The following is an 18,401-nucleotide window of genomic DNA, read 5'->3' as shown; positions in this document are numbered from 1 at the left end:
TCTTACCTCCTCTTGTAGGGGCAGCCTTTGGCAAGCCAGTCAAAGGCCAAGGCTGTTCCTTGGCATGAGAAATGGTGCATGTTAACTTAAGGAAAGGTAAATGTCTCTGCTTAAAACAGACCCACCAAGGCTCATCTTTAAAGCTCTTCTTCCCTTCCCCAGGTTGGTCATCCTTATAGACGGTTGTCTTGGCCTCGTCAGTTGGGACACAATGGCACTTTTCCAGCCGTGCTTAAGCTGTTGCCCCCTTATCTTCTCTTCATATGCCAGATGGTGCTCTTTGATCTTTTTGACCCTTTGCAGGGGTGTCATCTTAGGGATGGTCCTGATCCTTTCCCCAGTCTGTTGCAAGGTCTTTAAGATCGGTCTGGTGGGGCCTTGGTCCTGCAACTCCTTCTTTTCCAACACCTTTCCCCAAGTGGCTGCTCAGTTAGCCATGGAGAGAATCAGGAAAGATCTCTCTATCACTGCTGTCCATCAAATGGATTACGTAGTGTTCGAGGAAGATTGCCAGACTTGGAAAGCAATTGCTAGATTTGCTGGCTCCACCGAGCATCTGTCAGCATTCATAGGACCTCTGAATCCTGGCTACTGTGACACTGCTTCATCGCTAACCAGAGGCTGGAATAAAACCATGTTATCTTGGGTTTGCCTAAATGACGAACTGGATAATCCAATTCACCACCCAACATTTGCAAGAACTTTGCCTTCTTCAGCTACTGTCCTCCTCACCGTGTTGAGATATTTTAGCTGGGCTCAGGTCGGCATCGTCTCTTCCAAAGAAGACCTTTGGGTGGACACAGCCAATAAGCTAGCAAGTGCTCTCAGAAGCCATGGGCTACTTGTGGCTATTGTTGCCTCCACAGGGACGGAAGCAGGAATTGTAGAAGAGACTTGGACAAAGATTCAAGCTGCTGGAAACGTCAAAGGTAAGTGGGGAAGCGTTCTGGATGGAAAGCAAGAGAAATGTGGATTGATCAGGCTCTGTCTACATCTGAACCGCTTGGAAAAACTTAAGCTTAAAACCCATCCATTCTCAAGTGGGCTGGTTTTTCCCATTTTGTGAGGATTTTTAAGGACACAAGCAGTGTTTCTCAACATTGGCAACTTTAAGGCATGTGGACTTCAACTCCCAGAATTCCCCAGCCAGCCTTGCTGGCTGGGGAATTCTGGGAGTTGAAGTCCACATGCCTTAAAGTTGTCAATGTTGAGAAACACTGGTTTTAAGCCTTATCATGGCCCACCAAATAAGTTGTAAACTTCAGTGTTGGTCATTCCTTTGCCATCTAATCAGCAGTTGGGCTCCTGGATGCTCTCAGACCAGAAGAACGTCATGCTGAAGCCCTCTAAGCCAAAAACGTTTGCCCAGTTGAGGAAAGTCAGCTTGTAGAAGGAATTACGGAGCAAAGATCCCATAATTTTCTAACAATTCCATTGCAATTACTGCTGGCTGGGCGGTACTTGGAGGTCTAGGACTGAGTCAGGTTGCTGAACGTGCGAAGGGAAATGGAAAAATGGGGCAGGTTCAGAGGAGGGCTATCAGGACAATAAAGGACAATTTAGAGCTCTCTCCGGAACAAGAAAAGATGGTGGGAAGTAGATTGACAATTCCCTAAGAGGCTCTCGTGCATAAGAGGGGAAGGGTCTCCTTACTGTTGAAACTGAGAGCAGGGCAAAGACTCATAGACTTAAAAGAATGAATGTAGAAGGAGTTTTCTCCATTCAGCAGCACAACAGTCCACTTAGAACTGAGACAGGCTGCCCTTGCTCTACGTTTTCAAATGAGTCTGGATGGCTGCCTGTCTGGCATGTTTTAGTTTTCCATCCGTTCCTGACCTGAGCAGGGGGTTGGATTAGATGGCCTCTAAGGGACCTCCCAACAGACATTCCAGGATTTTTTCTGGAGGCTCAAGATGATCCACTGTATTCCTGGTTGCTGCAGACCAGCCCTCCCCAATGTGGTGTCCTCTAGAGGGGCTGGACTCCTAAAATTCCTTGTCAGGATAGTTATCAGAAGGTAGGACCCAGGCCAGATTACTAGGCAGGGGATTTCAAATCTAAAGATTAGGATTAGGAGAAGACCCGGATGACCTAATTTGTTCAGTACTAGTCCAGAGATGGTTGATTCCCCTTTGTGAGAGGTTCTGAAGAAGAAATCATAGAGTCACTTGTAGAGATCCTGCATTAGTGATTTTCCTGAACTGGCATGGGTTAGATTTGGTTGTGTTTGAGCTTCCTTCTTCCCGTCTTTCCTTCTTCCCTTCCCTCCCTTCTCCATTCCTGTGAATGTGCTAAAAGCTAAGCAGGCAAGATGCTGGAGGACTGCTTGCGTGTCTCTGGCACACTTACGCTTAGTGGAAAAGTGGCAAGAAACTTAGAAGCAAGTTAGAAAGGGAGCAACAAATTAAAATCTCCAACTGACCTTTCAAGTTCAGGTGTGAATTGGACCTTCATGCTGTTTTTCTCCCCCCTCCTCTCCTGTGTAAGTGGAAAGTTTTAACTCCTTGCTTTTCCTTCTTGCAGTCCTGGTTCTCTGCATGCCTTCTGCTCTCATTGGAGGGGAAGATCAAGCTACTTTCCTAAGCAAAGCCCAGGAACTGGGGCTGACCAACGGCAGATACGTCTTTGTGCCCTACGATACTCTGTTCTACAGCCTGCCATACGGGAACCATTCATATTTTCTTCTTGAAAATGATGACACCTTCCGGGAGGCTTATGACGCTGTGCTGACAATTACTTTGCAGTCTGGAGAAAGGACTTTTTACGAAGCCTTCCGGGCAGCCAAGAAAAAGGGTGAAATAACAGTGGATTTGGAACCAGAACAGGTCAGCCTCATCGACCTTGAAGTCTTTCATTCCTGTGGGCTGTACAGCCGTAATATGTTCAGGTCACATCACAGTCCTACCCAGTTTTCAAGCTGGCTGCATTCAGACAATACACTTAACCTAGTTATAGAACTCATTCTTTTTCTGGATTCATGCAAGATCTCAAGGCACACACTCACCTATCTAGATGGATTGGTACCATGGTCCAAGCGACACTCCTTCATGCACACACACTGAAACTAAGCAAGGTTAAATCTAATCGTCAGGCCCGATCCAAGAACAACAGGGAAACAGTTCATTCAAATTCAGTTCTTTTATTGTTTACACCATATAGATAGAATCTTGCCAGACTAAATCTATACTACTCTAACCTAGCGGATATACCCTGGGAGATTCTAGGGAGTGGCTATCCTAAATCAATTCCTGCGCTCCTGCTCTGGACTGTGTTGTCTCTTGTCTCACCCCCTTCCTGGAATGCGCCCCCTCCTTCCTGAGAAACTAATCCATGGTCCTTCTACCATGACTTTTTCGGTAAGCTGATCATTAGGCACATAGTAACTATCATTAAATATGTTGAGGAAGGTCGTTTCTGCTCAGACATGGACTCGCTCTTGGGTTTGGTCAAACTCTGTGGGTCTTTCCCTATTTTGTCTCATGATTATCCAGGTACCATTCCAAGCTACACCTTAAATCATCTTAACTGGTGTTAACGTGGTGTTTCGCCACCATTTTCAAGACCTACCGACTTGGATAGGCAATGCAGTCAGGTCACCATAATGGGTGGGATCAGCCTGATGATACATGGGAATTTACAAGGAGACACACCTTGGTTTTCTCATACAACCAGGTCAAGAGTTTGCACTTTGCCAACGTCGTGGGGTGGTTGCCTGTCGCAAGAGAGGTAGCCTAATCCAATGTAGTCAGCGATGCAAGACCCTGAGATTGAGCAACAAAAAGTTTTTATTGAGTTCCAAGTTTATAAAAAAAAAGAAAGAAAATTTCAAACACATTCACTCACTCGTACTCACCTATATACTAGCCCAGGGCTGAATTGGCCAAGCTCAACCTGGGTTGTTGAAGAAGAGAGCTGCCTAGCATGGTGGAGGGTCCAGATTAGCATTTCTCCATCTTGGCAGTTTGAAGATGTGGGACTTCAACTCCCAGAATTCCGCAGCCAGCATGGCTGGCTGGGGAATTCTGGGAGTTGAAGTCCCACATCTTCAAGCTGCCAAGGTGGAGAAACGCTGGTCCAGATAATGGAGTCTTCTAACCGAGATCTGTACAGCTTGTTCTTTTATAATTTGCCAGTGGCGTCCATCATACATCCCTTTCCAGATCCCTGAATCACACTGACCTGTTAAATTGCTAAGTCAAATGTGATTTTTGCATGACATCTGTATTTCTGGTGGCTGTCCTCCAGTTTCCATTTTGTTCGATCTTGGTGAATTGCTTCCTGATTCCATGCATACGTGCACACCTTTAGCATATACCTCGCTGAAGACCCCATTCTTCCATTCCCAACTGCTGATAAAGTTGTTCTCTTTTCACTTTCCACTTTATCTCTCACTGGGGCCAGGTTGCTTACTAACTCCTAAAGTTTAGGAAGTTAATGTTGCTTTGGCCAAAACACCAACACCTACTGACCGTGCCAGGTTGATGCAAACATACCTTCCCTCCCACCGCTGGTCCCTGGGCACTCTCCCAAAGGACCATCCTGGTTTGCAAAGTCAGAATCTCTGCCTCTTTCACCCCTGGCTTTCCAGCTGAACCTGTCGTATCTTGGGTTCCATGGATCAGCTGTCCAGTGGGCTCCAACAGGTAAAGAGTGCTAAATCTGCCCTGAAAACATGCTTGACAGATCATCTCTTGCTTTAACTGGCAGTGCTTCCACCCTGTGGATTGGCTGTCCAAGGCCCTGGGACAAGTGCCATCTTTCCAAACCCGCCCAATTGCAGAGTCCTGTGATTGGTGAATGGTTTCTTGCCAGCTGGTGATGTCCAGAAAGGAGAGGACACCAAAGGCAGAGGAAATAAGCTTTGTTTAACATGCCCTGCACACTATAAATCTGACCACCATCGTGTGGCACAAATCTAAATATAAGGAAAGGAGGGTTGAGACCAGCAATGAAAAACAGCTATTTTTCTGTCTTTGGCCAATATCTAAAACCTGTTGTCTTGGCTGGTTTTCTTCTGCAGGTCACTCCACTTTTTGGGACAATCTACAATGCCATTTACCTGGTCGCCAAAGCTTTAGCCAAGGTAGCCCAGCCCGAGACTTCTGAACTCTCTGGAGCAACGTTGATTCAACATGTCAGAAATTTCGACTTTGCCGGCTTCAGCCACAGGATACAGGTCGACAGCAAAGGAAGGCCACTGGCCAGATACGTTATTCTGGACACAGATGGCAAGAAAAGTCACCTCTTCCCCACTTACGTGCTGGCTGCATCTTCTGGCGTGATACAGCCCCTGGGGAGGGCAATACATTTCCCTGGAGGGAGGTCACCCCCAGCTGATTCGGCCTGCTGGTTTAACCCAGATGTCCTCTGCAAGAGAGATGACCTATGTTAGTATCACCCTTTGGGGAGAGCCAAAGCTTTCATTTGCACCATTCTCATCCATGCCAAGAACCTTCCCTGGCTTGCTTTTGTGCTTAGGGACCACAACTCCCAATTTCCTTGGGTTCTGGGAATTGTCCCTCCCATACATTTGGAGGGTCCAAAGTTGTCCTCCAAGCTCCTGAAAACAAACCGATGGTTGCAACATCTTGAAAGGGGGTTTCATCCCTACCTGCTGTCCTCTGCTTCATGCAAACTATCACAGCCTGACTGGAAGGGTCAAGGCTGCACAGGGTTTGTTTCCACCTGTTGTGTCTTAAGGTGGGTTTGTGCCCTTCAGAAAACCCCCAGGGAAGGTTCAGAATTTTTCTTAGCAATTGCTCAACAAAAGGTGAGTAGCAGGGAGAGAGAAGAGGTGACAGCTGAGAACCTTCCTGTGGTGGGTTCGGCTTTTCTGCAGGGAATTAAGAACTCAGAAACAGTTGGCTTTGAAGGAGCTTGTGGCAAAAGTCAACATCCCATTAACTTCCAAGAGTTACAGAGGTGCAAGGAAACCAGAAGGCCTTCTGGTGGGGAAATGGTCTTAGGCACCAGGAATACGACTGCCAGTTGAGGAAAGATCAGCCAGACCAAGGAAGAAATGCTTTGGGTGTTTATCTCCCCAAAAACCCCTGTTTTAAATGTCCAGGAGGCATTTAAAAGCACAGTCACAGGATCACAAACAAGATGCACAAGCCTGCTGCTGAGCCAGGCTTTAATTAACCATTTTGATTAAATCACAGTTGGTTGGGCTTGTGCATCAGGTTAAGCTCTGAACCACAGCTTGCACACCACATCTGGGTTCACACTACACACTAAACTATCATCAACACTATAGAACAGGGTTTCTCAGCCTTGGCAGCTTTCAGATGGGTGGACTACAACTCCCAGAATTCTCCAGCCAGCATTGGTAGACTTCAACTCCCAGAATTCTCCAGCCAGCATTGGTAGACTTCAACTCCCAGAATTCTCCAGCCAGCATTGGTGGACTTCAACTCCCAGAATTCTCCAGCCAGCATTGTGCCTAGAACCCTATTGGGAGCCAGTGAAGCTTGCCACATAGTGGTGTTACACGGGCATATCAAGGTATACCCATAACTACCCGCACCACAGCATTCTATATCAATTGTAACTTCCAGACGGTCTTCAAAGGTAGCCCCATGTAGAGTTTCCCTGCCTGGTAGTGCGGGGGGACTTCAAACTACCTTCCTTCAGTAAGAAGTTTGGAGTAGCCTAGGAATTCATGGCTGTCATGAAAACCATGGACCTGACTCAACTGATTGGCTACCCCAAAATGCATGAAGTTAGATGTGTTGTAGGAATCCCTATTTGGATAGCGTTCAAGCTCCTTGCACTCAAATCGATCAACTCTAGTGCAGGACTTCAGCTTCACTGCTTGATCTCTGTTTCTTGCCTAGATCCAGGGCCGCTGATTGTGATTTTACTACTGTTACCTCCCGTCTTCCTGCTCCTCTTCGGCTTGTACCTGGCGTACCTCATCAGGTCAGAATTTTATTATTTTTGTTTAATTCTTTCTGGCTTTTTCTCCCAACCATTGCAAGGAGCAGATCCGTGATCGGAGCTCTTAGCAACAAGATCATTAGAGCATCGGCCCAACATTTTACGCAGAGAAGAGGCTGCCTGTCTGCCAGATTAACGGCCTGCATTCAGTTCCAGCTTCCTGTGGGCAAGTGTTTTTCAAACTTGGCAACTTTAAGATGTGGGGTCCTAGGAGCTGAAGACCACACATCTTAAAGTTGCCAAGTCTGAAAAACACCGCTGTAGGCAGACACAATTCTGTGTCATCCCTGATTCACTCCCGGAATGGAGAAGCTGTGATGGAGATCTGAGTGCTGGCATCTGGGCCAGGATGTCCACGAGGTGCGGTCAAAAAAGTCCAGATGGTTTATTTTGTTTGGTCTCTTTTTCTTTTCTATAATATGTACCAACACTAATAAGTAACAATACAGTGGAGACCAGTCTTAAGCTTAAGATAGAAACCTTTATGGCAGTGTTGTCCAAACTTGGCCACTTTAAGATGAGTGGACTTCAACTCCCAGAATTCCCCAGCCAGCCATGCTGGCTGGGGAATTCTGGGAGTTGAAGTCCACTCATCTTAAAGTGGCCAAGTTTGGACAACACTGCTTTATGGTATAACAAATAGTGTGATGTACTTTGCAGTTGCTTATTAATGCCATGTTGAACTTTGGATGCAAAATTTAAACAATTTTATGGTGATCAACATTGACATTTTAGACAGTTAATATTGATATAAACTTTTTTCTTTTTTTTAAAGGTTTAAGTTATCTAAACATTACAGTATTAATAATCTCTAGTGAAAACTGTATAAATACACTGTACCCAAATAATACAATGTACTGTTTATGTTTTATAAGAATACAATAAAACAATATAAAAAGTCAAGATGGCAGCTACAAGAGCGTGGTTGAAACTCCACCTGTTTGCATTGTGCATAAAAAATGGGCAGAGCTTCCATCGCCCTGCTGTGGCCACCATCTTGACTTTTTTGACCCCACCCTGCAGACACTAACCTCAACAGTAACCAGTGTGAGAAGGCAGGGAGAAGTGAGGGCCTCAAACGAACCATGTTTGCTAGGGGAGAGCGCTGTGCACCATGGGGCAGCCTTGGGGGGGTGGCAGGAGGGAGGATGGGCAGAAGGCACACTCGCACCAGAGTGGAGAGGGGCGGCAGGAGGGAGGAAAGACTGCAGGCAAGAGGCACGTTCGCACCAGAGTGAAGAGAAACGGCAGGGGGCGGCTGTCGGGTCAAGTGGGGATTGGAATGTGTATTGCGCTGATTGGATTCGGAAGTGGAATGTCTGCGGTTTTGCGGTTAATTAGCGGCGCTTCGGGGCGGTAAAAAAGGTGAGATTGTGAGCCAAGCCCTCGTAGGAGGGGAGGACAGATGGGTATAAAAACCTGTCAGACCTTGCTTCGGGGTTCCTCCATTGCTGCGGGAGGGACCCACCTTTGCAAACGTGCCCAATAAAAACTTCTGTCTACTGGATAACCGAACCCGTGTCTGTCGTTTTCTGACAAAATTGGCGAGCCAGCCAGGAGTCCTCGACGTGGACCGGACTGTGGGGAACCGGTGAGTAATCGGCCGTAACACCCCGTTGAGGTGTCTCCCGTTTTCCCCGGAGTCGGGTCCAGGACGGGACTCCAATCGCCAGTCAGACAGAAGTAAAGAGGAAGTCGGCCGACGAGGAGACCTCCGGGAGGTCTGGTGAGTACAGCCTACCCATAATCTCGGGGAGATTAGCGTGGTTACGAGGCGTTGGACGCCGCAAGGGGACAGAAGAGTCCGGGACCTTCTGTAAGGTGGGAAACGTAGTCAGGAAGGATGGGTAAGGCGCAGAGTAAGAGTGTAAGGCCAGGGGCCAGTGGGAAAAATGCAGTAGGGGGAATCCCCACGGATTCTCCATTAGGACAATTGTTGCAACAATGGGAGACACCCTGGTTGTGTCCATTCACCAGGGGTCTGGAAAAACCAACCATGATAACTTTGTGCACTAAAGAATGGCCAAAATATCCACTAGTGGACCCCGAATTCCCCTACCATTGGGATACTCTTGGAATCCCCAGTAATTACTGGGTGACCCAACTAAAAAACTACATTGTGGAGCATAAAATGTTAACACAGGAACCCTATGTGGAAGTCTGGTTCCATGTTCATTGGGAGGGGCCTCGACCCAAGTTAGCCAAAATTTTTGTCCAAAAAGAACAGGAGGATGAGGAGGACCTCTGGCTGACTAGACCTCAATGGGGGCCGCTACCTCCTCCTCCTCCTCCTCTTCCTATCGCTCCCCCTCCGGCGCCCCCACCCTATCCCGGGCTGCGGAAAGAGCTGGACCAGCTGAACCAAGACATTCAGAACTTGCCCTTTAGTCTAAGGTCGGCCAGTGCCTTCCCCGTCCGGGAAGTCCCGAACGGAACGAACGCACAGGGGGTGGCCGTCACCAGTTACGTAACGATTCCCATCAAACCCAGTGAGTTGAGGGAATTAAAAGGACCCTCCCTCGTATGCAAGAGAACGCCCATACCGCCGCCGAACAATTGGAACTTTTTCTCGGCCCGGTGGAATACTCCTGGGGGAACTGAATTACATTTTAGCCCACCTCTATACGCCAGAAGAGAGGGGCCAGATTTGGCGAGCTGCGCTCGGGGCTTGGGAGCAAAGGAATGCAAATGTCCCAAATGCCCTGGCCGCAGATACTAAATTCCCTCTGGCAGACCCAAATTGGGATCCCAATAATGCTGAACATCGGGAGAACATGAGAGGAGTTTCCCCCTGTACGACTAGGGGGGTCATGGTTCCCCAACCGGGACCCACGGGGAACCCTTGGTAAACATCACGGTGGGTCCCACTGGCGAGGAACGGCAGTTCCTCGTGGACACCAGAGCCTCTCGAACATCCCAGGGATTGCGAAATCCCGGGGCGCATCGGTATCGGTGATGGGGGTGGGAGGCTCTCTGGTCAAGGCAGACGTACTGGAGGAAGTGAGACTGGAGTGGAATGGGAAGGAGGTAACTGCAGATGTGTTACTGATCCCACAGGCGAGAGTGAACTTGCTGGGAAGGGATCTCATGGGTAGTCTAGGAGTGGAGTTGTGGAATGTGGAACAGGCAGAAAGGATGTGTTTGTTGCGGGAGGCGGACGTGGAGGTTGTGAACCCTGAGGTATGGGCAGGAGAAGGGGGCGGGGCGGTTTCGCATAGCCCCAATTAGCATCCCCTTGAAACCAGGGGTGACGGGTTTGCGGCAAGCCCAATACCCGCTGTCCCGGGATGGGAGGCGCGGGCTGAAGCAACAACTGAGATGGACGGTGCTGCCCCAGAGGTACACCGAGAGCCCCCTCTTGTTTGGACAGGCATTGGAAGAGAAACTCCAGGGGTTCCGGGCCCCTGGGGGTTCTCGGGTGCTGCAGTATGTGGATGATTTGTTGGTGTCTGGAGAGAAGGAAGTAAAGGTGAGAGAAGACTCAGTGGCTTTATTGAACTGGTTGGCTGAAGAAGGATTGAAGGTGTCAAAAGGGAAGGTCCAATTTGTGGAAAGGGAGGTCAAGTATTTAGGACATGTACTCCGGAAGGGCGAGAAGTTGATTGATCCTTCTCGGATACAGGGGATAATGCAGTTGAAGCCCCTCATACTAAAACGGAGGTGCGGCGGTTTCTGGGTTTAGTAGGATATTGCAGGCTATGGATAGATGAGTACATGAGCAAGGCTCAGTTTCTGTATGAGAAGTTGAAAGGATCATCTGACAGGGTAGAATGGACAGACAGGGACACAGAGAAGTGGGGGGAATTACGAAGGAGCCTGGTGACGGCCCCGGCTCTACCGAACTTGCCCCCCCCCATTCACCTATACGTTACAGCCCATGGGGGAACTGCCATTGGAGTGCTGACTCAGAGACAGGCTGGGAAATATCAACCAGTGGCCTTCCTGAGCAAAGCCCTAGAACCGGTGGTGAGGGGATGGCCGACTTGTGTGCAGGCAGTGGCTGCCGCTGCTGTACTAGTGACAGAAGGGAAAAAACTCACTTTTGGGAGCCCCGTGATTGTCCATTCACCCCATCAGATCTTAAGTGTGCTTAGTCAGCAGGCGGCTGCTTGGATGACAGAAGGGAGGATGTTGAAATATGAGACAGTTCTCCGGATAAGTCCTGATGTGGTGGTAGGAACAGACAGGAATTTGAACCCAGCGGAGTTTCTTGCGGGGGAGTGGAAAGAATGGGAGCCGGCAGAGCACGAGTGCTCCACCCTGTTGCAGCTGCAAACAAAGACCCGGGAGGACCTGCAGGAGGTCCCGCTGGAGGAGGGTGAGGTCTGGTTTGTGGATGGGTCTAGTCGAGTAGAGCAGGGACAAAGGAAGTCAGGATATGCGATAGTGACGGCGGAGGGAGAGACAATAGAGAAGGGGGCACTACCAGCGGACTGGTCGGCTCAGCTGTGTGAAGTGCACGCTTTGAAACGGGCACTAGAGTTAGGAAAGGGAGTGTCCCTCACCGTCTACACAGACTCGCGATACGCCTGGGGAGTAGTGCACACTTTCGGGAAAATTTGGCTGGAACGGGGTTTACTCACAACTGCTGGGAAGGAGGTGAAAGCTCGGCAACTGATAGAGGGGATGATGGAAGCTCTTCAAGAACCCGACAGGATTGCAGTGGTGCATATAATGGGACATCAGAAGGGGACTCGATGGAGGCAAGAGGGAACCGACTTGCTGATCGAGTAGCAAAGGAGGCAGCGGAGGGTGTCCCCATTGCCATCATGATTGCAATCCCCCAGATAGAAGAACCTCCGGCTTGGACGCCGGGGAAGTTGGATGAGGTGCTGCTGGAAAGGGAAGGTTGCAGGGAGGAAGCAGGTCGTTGGGTTACAACTGAGGGGACCCCAGTAGTGAGCCGTGCTGACATGAGGGGGATGGTGGAGAAACTGCACGAAGGGTCTCACGGGGGGTGCAGGCTTTGGTAGACACTGTAAAGCTGTGGGAAGGGCCAACGGGGTGTTGAAGCAACATCTCACCAAACTGGGATTGGAAACAGGGCTACCTTGGACAAAGACACTTCCGGTTGCCCTGCTTCGAATGCGGACAGCCCCTCGCAAGGATGTGGGGGTCTCCCCATTCAAGCTGATGATGGGAAGACCTTTCCTGGCTCCAATGGGAGAGCCTATCCCCGAGCTAAAGGATGCCTTCCTGAGAAAGTATCTCTTGGTACTGTCACAATCTCTCTTGTCTCTAAGAAAACAGGGACTCCTCGCTCAACGGCCCCCCTTGCTGAAAGACCAACACCCCCACAAGCCAGAGGATTGGGTCCTGATAAAGACGTGGAAGGATGAGAAGCTGAAATCATCTTGGGAGGGACCATACCAAGTTCTCCTGACAACTGAATCAGCGGTTCGGACCTGACAGGGGGGTTGGACCCACTACCATCGGGTTAAGCAAGCTCCCGACCCCCGACCATGGACTGCCCAACCGGGAGACAGACTCAAAGTAAAACTTAAAAGGAACTGAACTAAGGCAGGGAGGAGATGACCAACATAAAGGCGTAGAATTGGCACAGACAGCTTTGATCACTGGGGATGATCCCCGTGGGAGGGGGGGGATGTTCTATCATTTTGGGTCTTCTCCCATACCAAGACCCTGGACTAATCAAAGGCAAATGGCTCTAAATCTCTTGGGGATAACCAATGCAACTCAATGTGTATATTTCAACAATACCCAGAACCGTACCCCCATTGCCCTCAAAAGGTCCTGCTTTCACTTGTGGAGGGGTCTATAATATCCCTTACGCCTCAACCCCTCTATACCTACCTAAAGGTTTCTTTTTGTTATGTGGACATGAAGCTTACACCTATGTTCCAGCCTATAGTTCAGGGGCCCTTGTGCCATAGGGCGCCTGACCTCTCTATATGCCCTGCCTCCAATACAAGCGCACCCATCAAAAGAAAAAAGAAAAAGGGAGCTGCCATCTGATTGTGAGAGTGATGTGACACTCTTGTCCGAAACAGAAGCCATGGCTCTGGCCCTCTCCTTAGTAGGGGTTCCTGCACTAAGCGGAAGAACTTACCTGGACCTAAGGAAGGTGGCCTGCCTCCTGGCTAAAAGTGTCAACCTTACATCCTCTCTCATTGCAGCCCTCACTGAAGAAGTCACTGAGATCAGGAGGGTGGTCATTCAAAATCGGATAGCTATAGACTATCTCCTATTAAGGGCAGGACAAGGCTGTGAATCTTTTCAAGGTCTTTGTTGCTTTAACCTAACCAACAATAAGAATTATGTTGAAGCAAAACTAGCCAAGTTGAAGACCTTAGCCTCTCGCATATCCGAGGATCCAGAGGGATGGAATTGGTCGTGGCTCACTAGTTGGTTACCTAACTTTGCTTGGTTAAAACAACTTTTTGTACTAGCCATTGGTTTCATTGCCTTACTGGTCCTAGTATGTTGCTTAATGCAATGTCTCCCTGCTTGTGGGAATTACCTGTCCCAGTGTGTGAAGCCCCGGGTCCGGGACGAGGGAGCAATCCTGTTAGCCAGGTTTGAGGCCCAACAGAGGCGTGAAAAGAAAAAGGGGGGATTGTGAGAAGGCAGGGAGAAGTGAGGGCCTCAAACGAACCATGTTTGCTAGGGGAGAGCGCTGTGCACCATGGGGCAGCCTTGGGGGGGTGGCAGGAGGGAGGATGGGCAGAAGGCACACTCGCACCAGAGTGGAGAGGGGCGGCAGGAGGGAGGAAAGACTGCAGGCAAGAGGCACGTTCGCACCAGAGTGAAGAGAAACGGCAGGGGGCGGCTGTCGGGTCAAGTGGGGATTGGAATGTGTATTGCGCTGATTGGATTCGGAAGTGGAATGTCTGCGGTTTTGCGGTTAATTAGCGGCGCTTCGGGGCGGTAAAAAAGGTGAGATTGTGAGCCAAGCCCTCGTAGGAGGGGGAGGACAGATAGGGGGTATAAAAACCTGTCAGACCTTGCTTCGGGGTTCCTCCATTGCTGCGGGAGGGACCCACCTTTGCAAACGTGCCCAATAAAAACTTCTGTCTACTGGATAACCGAACCCGTGTCTGTCGTTTTCTGACACCAGCTTCACAATGTATGGCCCATCCTCAGCCAAGAATCCATTCCAGATTTTGTACACAGCCCAGCCCGAGCATCATTTACCTCTCAGGAGCCTTTCTGGGTGGCCCAATTAGCTAATGATTGCAGGAAATAAATTGTGCTAAGTAAGGAATCCTTAAAGGGCAATTATTCCAAGCCAGGTGCTTGGACTCCTCTGACAATTTGGGCAGGGAGAGGAAATTCCTGGCTTCCTGCCTCACCACTGGAAAAAAAAAAATAACGCAAAATTATTAATGGGAGCCAAAAAGAGCCCAATGCAGCTGGCCTCTTCCTATTGTTGACTGCATCCCTCAGTTTTCTCTGGAATGGACTCAAGGCATTGTGCAGAAAATGGGCTGACTGAGCAACCCAGTCAAACGTGTGTGGCAACCCTGCCTTGGAGTTGGAAGGAATGTCAGCAAGCCAATCTACCCAGCTCCTATGTTGGTTTTGTTACCCACAAGGCCTTTGGGCCCCAGAACCCTGGGAATTTTGATCTTTGTAGGTGTGGACCAGTGTTTTTCAACCTTGACCACTTTAAGATGTGTGGACTTCAACTCCCAGAATTCCACAGCCAGCATGCTGGTGTAGACACATCCCAACATCTGAGCATCTTCTCCAAGGCCTTCATGGCTGCTCTACCAAGTGCTTTCTTGACTGCTGATTCATTCTGAAGTTTTCTCGTAGTAGTAGACATTTATTAAGTCTTCACCTCTGATGGTTCCTCTGTTTAATCTTACAGTTATTTAGTTATGGTCTACATACATAAGAGCTGCAAATTCCACAACTATGAGGTGGGATAGCAAATGTAGAGATCTAGTGTATGTCTACTCTTGAGTAAGTTTTACGAACAATAGGATATTTGTACCCATGCATCAAAAAGAGATAGAAATGACATACAATCTAAGACATTTTGAGGGTGGCTACCCGAATTCCTTTTAGACAAAGCAGGTTCACCCAAGTTTGGAAGGAAAAAAAGCCCATTCAAATCTCTGAGGATCAATATCTCCCTCTACAATTTCAAGATTGAAAAAAATATTTTGTAACATTTCATTTGCTGTTCATTGGAAGCAATTCTTATTTTCCCAAAGTCAGTCTGAAAACAGTATTATACATCTCCCTTCTTCATCTTGGATTTGTTTTTCCAAATTCCACAGTAAATTTTTCACAAATGGAGGTAGTCCATTTTCTCTCATCAGCTCAAGATAGCTGCATTCCCACCAATGTACGTTGCTTTTTAAAAAAATTTTAAATGTGTGGCTCTAATATGTGCATTACCCTCTTTTAGCTTCTGAAGGGCATTATTTTAGTACACAATTTTATATTCTATATATATATTTTATAGAGATATAGATATGTTTCACATAATGTATAACTATACCTGTAAGAGTGCACTCTATTCTAAAGGGTTAACTTACTTTATAAAGAGCACACCATTCTCCTACCCCATCTCCCTTAAAAGCAATTAACCAGAGGCCTGTAGCCATAAATTAATTCTGTACCAGGCTGGTGTTAGGCCGATGTCCGGAGAGAAAGGTTTGGGATTCCAAAGGATAGATAAGAAGGAAAAAAGTTAAACTTAGATTCAACTTTCAGGGACCACCTCAACCCCTCCTTAGACCATCCCCCAAACCCCATGTATGGATATAGGGGAATGTATCACCTGCATACATTAATGGATGTCTATAAAACTCTGATGTTTGCTTTGTGAGGTGTGATTCCCTCAACATTCCTTTCTAATGGGTGTTGATGGGGGTCACCCAGCTGTGTCTTGATCAATATACATCTGTTATCTTAAAGAAGCCTCGTCTCAAGTCTCTTTATTTGGCTTTATTGAAACTTGGGAAATAAAAGGTGCCATACACTTCAAAAAAGTTTCCCCCCTTTTAAATGGGCTATTCAGCCATTAGTATTAGTTGGGAATATTTTAATTTGATCCATGATGTCAGTTCTCAGGTTAATTTATGAAGAAATAATAGCTAGGTGTTCCAATTTTGGGACTTCTGTCTCTTCTTCGTCCTTCATCCCCTACTCTGTCATGGCCAATGACCCAAGCTTGAATTTTTTCTTGCAGCAGAAGGCTTCCTTGAGGTCCCATCACTTTCCTGACTTTTTTGCACCTGGAACTAAATTGCTGAGTGGGTTTTGGCTGAAAACAACCTCAGCTGAAAGGAGACAAGCTGATTTAACAACACTATTTGTAGCATTCAGAAGATCTTAGGAGATGTTCATTGCATTCGCAGCATGAGGCTTAGCTCTGATTGGGTTGTGCATCTGATCTGATCTGATCTGATCTGATCTGTATTATCTGTTCTGACTTTCCTTTCAGCTTCCACTGGATTGGGCCACCCATGCTGTAGACCAGAACCCCTTCCTTTGCTAAAATCTCTGATCCATGATATCTCTGATGATGTCTAATGAAATCTCTGATCCATGCATGTAAAACCCCAATGAAATGCTTCCGTGATTCCTTATTCTCCGCATTTAAAACAACCACACACTTTCCTGCATTAGAACAGCATCTTGCCCAGCTGGAATTAAGCCATGAAGCTTTTCCAAGGCCAGGAGAAGCAGAACTGCTCAGTCTCCGGTGCTTTTCAACGCATAGAAGCAAAGCTCCTAAAAGCAGTTGGCAACCCTTTTAGACCATCCACTCTGCTATGGCACCCCTAGGGTGCTCTGCGTTCAACAGTTTTTCCCCCCAAAGGTGACCATGGGTGCAGCGGTTCCATGATACGTTGGGTTTTTAAAATGAGAAGTGCTAAACGATTGTTTTCAGTAAGTAAAAATGAAAGCAGTTGGGATTGTGGCCAAAGATCTATGCATGTTTTTGATCCCTTTTTCAGGAACAGTAACCCCAGTCGCCAAGTTGTCAAAGGATCGCAGAAGCTATTACTGACTTTAGATGATCTGACTTTTGTGAACACCAAAATCAGTAGAATGGTAGGTAATATGAGACCGTCTCACATTGACACACTGAAGGGGTGTCTGCACAGGGGTCAAGAAAGTCAAGAGAATGGCCCTGACTGTGCCTTCAAAGCCAGCTGCATCTTTAAAAAGAGGCGGGCCTTCGATCATGGGGTCACCCTTGCCATCCTGGCTTTCTTGACCTCCTCTGCAGGTGCTCCTGTTGCATATGGTGTGGGAATTTAATCTAAAACAAAATTGGAAGCATAAATTTAAGACCTTTGTGCAAGTACATGAAACATTGAGAAATTTCAAAGGATGTTAATAGAATAAATGGCTTTTATGAAGAAAGCAACTTAAGCTAGAAAATCATATTGAGACTGGTTCTAAGTAGTCCTTCAAGTCTGATCTCTCTTCTCCTTCTCCTCCTTCTTTCAAAGGTCGTCATTTCAAGGGAGCAGTTCTCCAAAGTCCTTGATATTTTGTCTTAAGCATCTATTCTCAGCCATGTTTTTTATATTCTGCTACTGCTTTGATGGGGTTTTCCCCTCTGTTACATTCCTTTTCAAGTGATCCCTGGCTGTCCGCAATCATGTACGAGATATTATGATGTCACAAAGTGGTATAACCAATTCGAGTCGTTTGCGTGCTAAGCTTATTACAGACAATAACAAAGATGCTAAATGGATAAAAATTCACCATTATGCGCAGTACTAATGTCATTTTACTTTAAACATTCTTATTCAGTTTTATACAGCTTGTAAATCTCTTTTCTATTTCTTTTTTGACCCTTTATTCATTTTCCTTCTTTTTCTTGGTTGAGATAGATAGGTAGATAGGTAGATAGATATAAAATAACAAATGAAGCCCACTGGGCTGAGAAAAAGCTTTTCTTCCTTAACCCTGTCTATAGTTGATGCTAACCAGTCAGGGACTGTGCTAATAATAAAAGAGCTTCTCAACGTATTTGCAGTGAAAAAATGATGAAAGATGGAAGGTTGGTAAAAGGAATATTTTTCGTTGGTTACTTTTTGGCTGTAATTGCTTTCACAGAGGTTAACTCTCGACAACCTCAGTGAGACCAGGAGCGGCTCAGAAGTACACAGCCTGAGATCTGTGACCCGTTCGTTGTCGGTGAAAAGCACAACTCTTACCTATGAAACCTCTAATGTGGCTGTGTATGAGGTAATGGAACTTTTGATTAAATATGGGCAATGAGTATTTCTGGAGATCCTTCTTCATCTACATGGATAAAGCCCAGACTAGTGCTACAGACAAAAATGGGGGAGTGGTAGCCCAACAAGGTAGACCAGACCAAGGAACCAATCCCATGTAGTCCAGGATTACTTTTATTGTAAAGCTATAGTAACAGAATCTTGCAAGTCTGAATGTGCTTCCCTCTCCCTCCCTTTATCTTTGTGTGACCTAGGGAGGTGCCTGTCTAAGACATTTTTCTCAAGTTA

The 18,401-nt window shown here is 47.3% G+C and overlaps 1 protein-coding gene across 1 annotated transcript in view; it reads left to right on the top strand.

Annotated features, from left to right (window-relative positions):
* The first annotated feature begins 319 nt into the window (after positions 1-319).
* Positions 320-18,401, top strand: part of LOC103062751 (retinal guanylyl cyclase 2) — a 39,196-nt gene continuing 21,114 nt past the window's right edge. The window contains exons 1-6 of the mRNA XM_088140886.1: positions 320-929; positions 2,524-2,825; positions 5,021-5,387; positions 6,837-6,921; positions 16,878-16,974; positions 17,992-18,123. Of these exons, the coding sequence (XP_087997012.1) occupies positions 320-929; positions 2,524-2,825; positions 5,021-5,387; positions 6,837-6,921; positions 16,878-16,974; positions 17,992-18,123 (1,593 nt within the window). The remainder of the gene's footprint in view (positions 930-2,523; positions 2,826-5,020; positions 5,388-6,836; positions 6,922-16,877; positions 16,975-17,991; positions 18,124-18,401) is intronic.

Source organism: Python bivittatus, unplaced genomic scaffold (assembly GCF_059951505.1).
Source record: "Python bivittatus isolate LINGU-HERP-01145 unplaced genomic scaffold, Pbiv_v1 ctg000340_np1212, whole genome shotgun sequence".
In the NCBI taxonomy this organism is placed as follows: domain Eukaryota; kingdom Metazoa; phylum Chordata; class Lepidosauria; order Squamata; family Pythonidae; genus Python; species Python bivittatus.
This window is presented reverse-complemented; position numbering and strand designations above follow the sequence as displayed.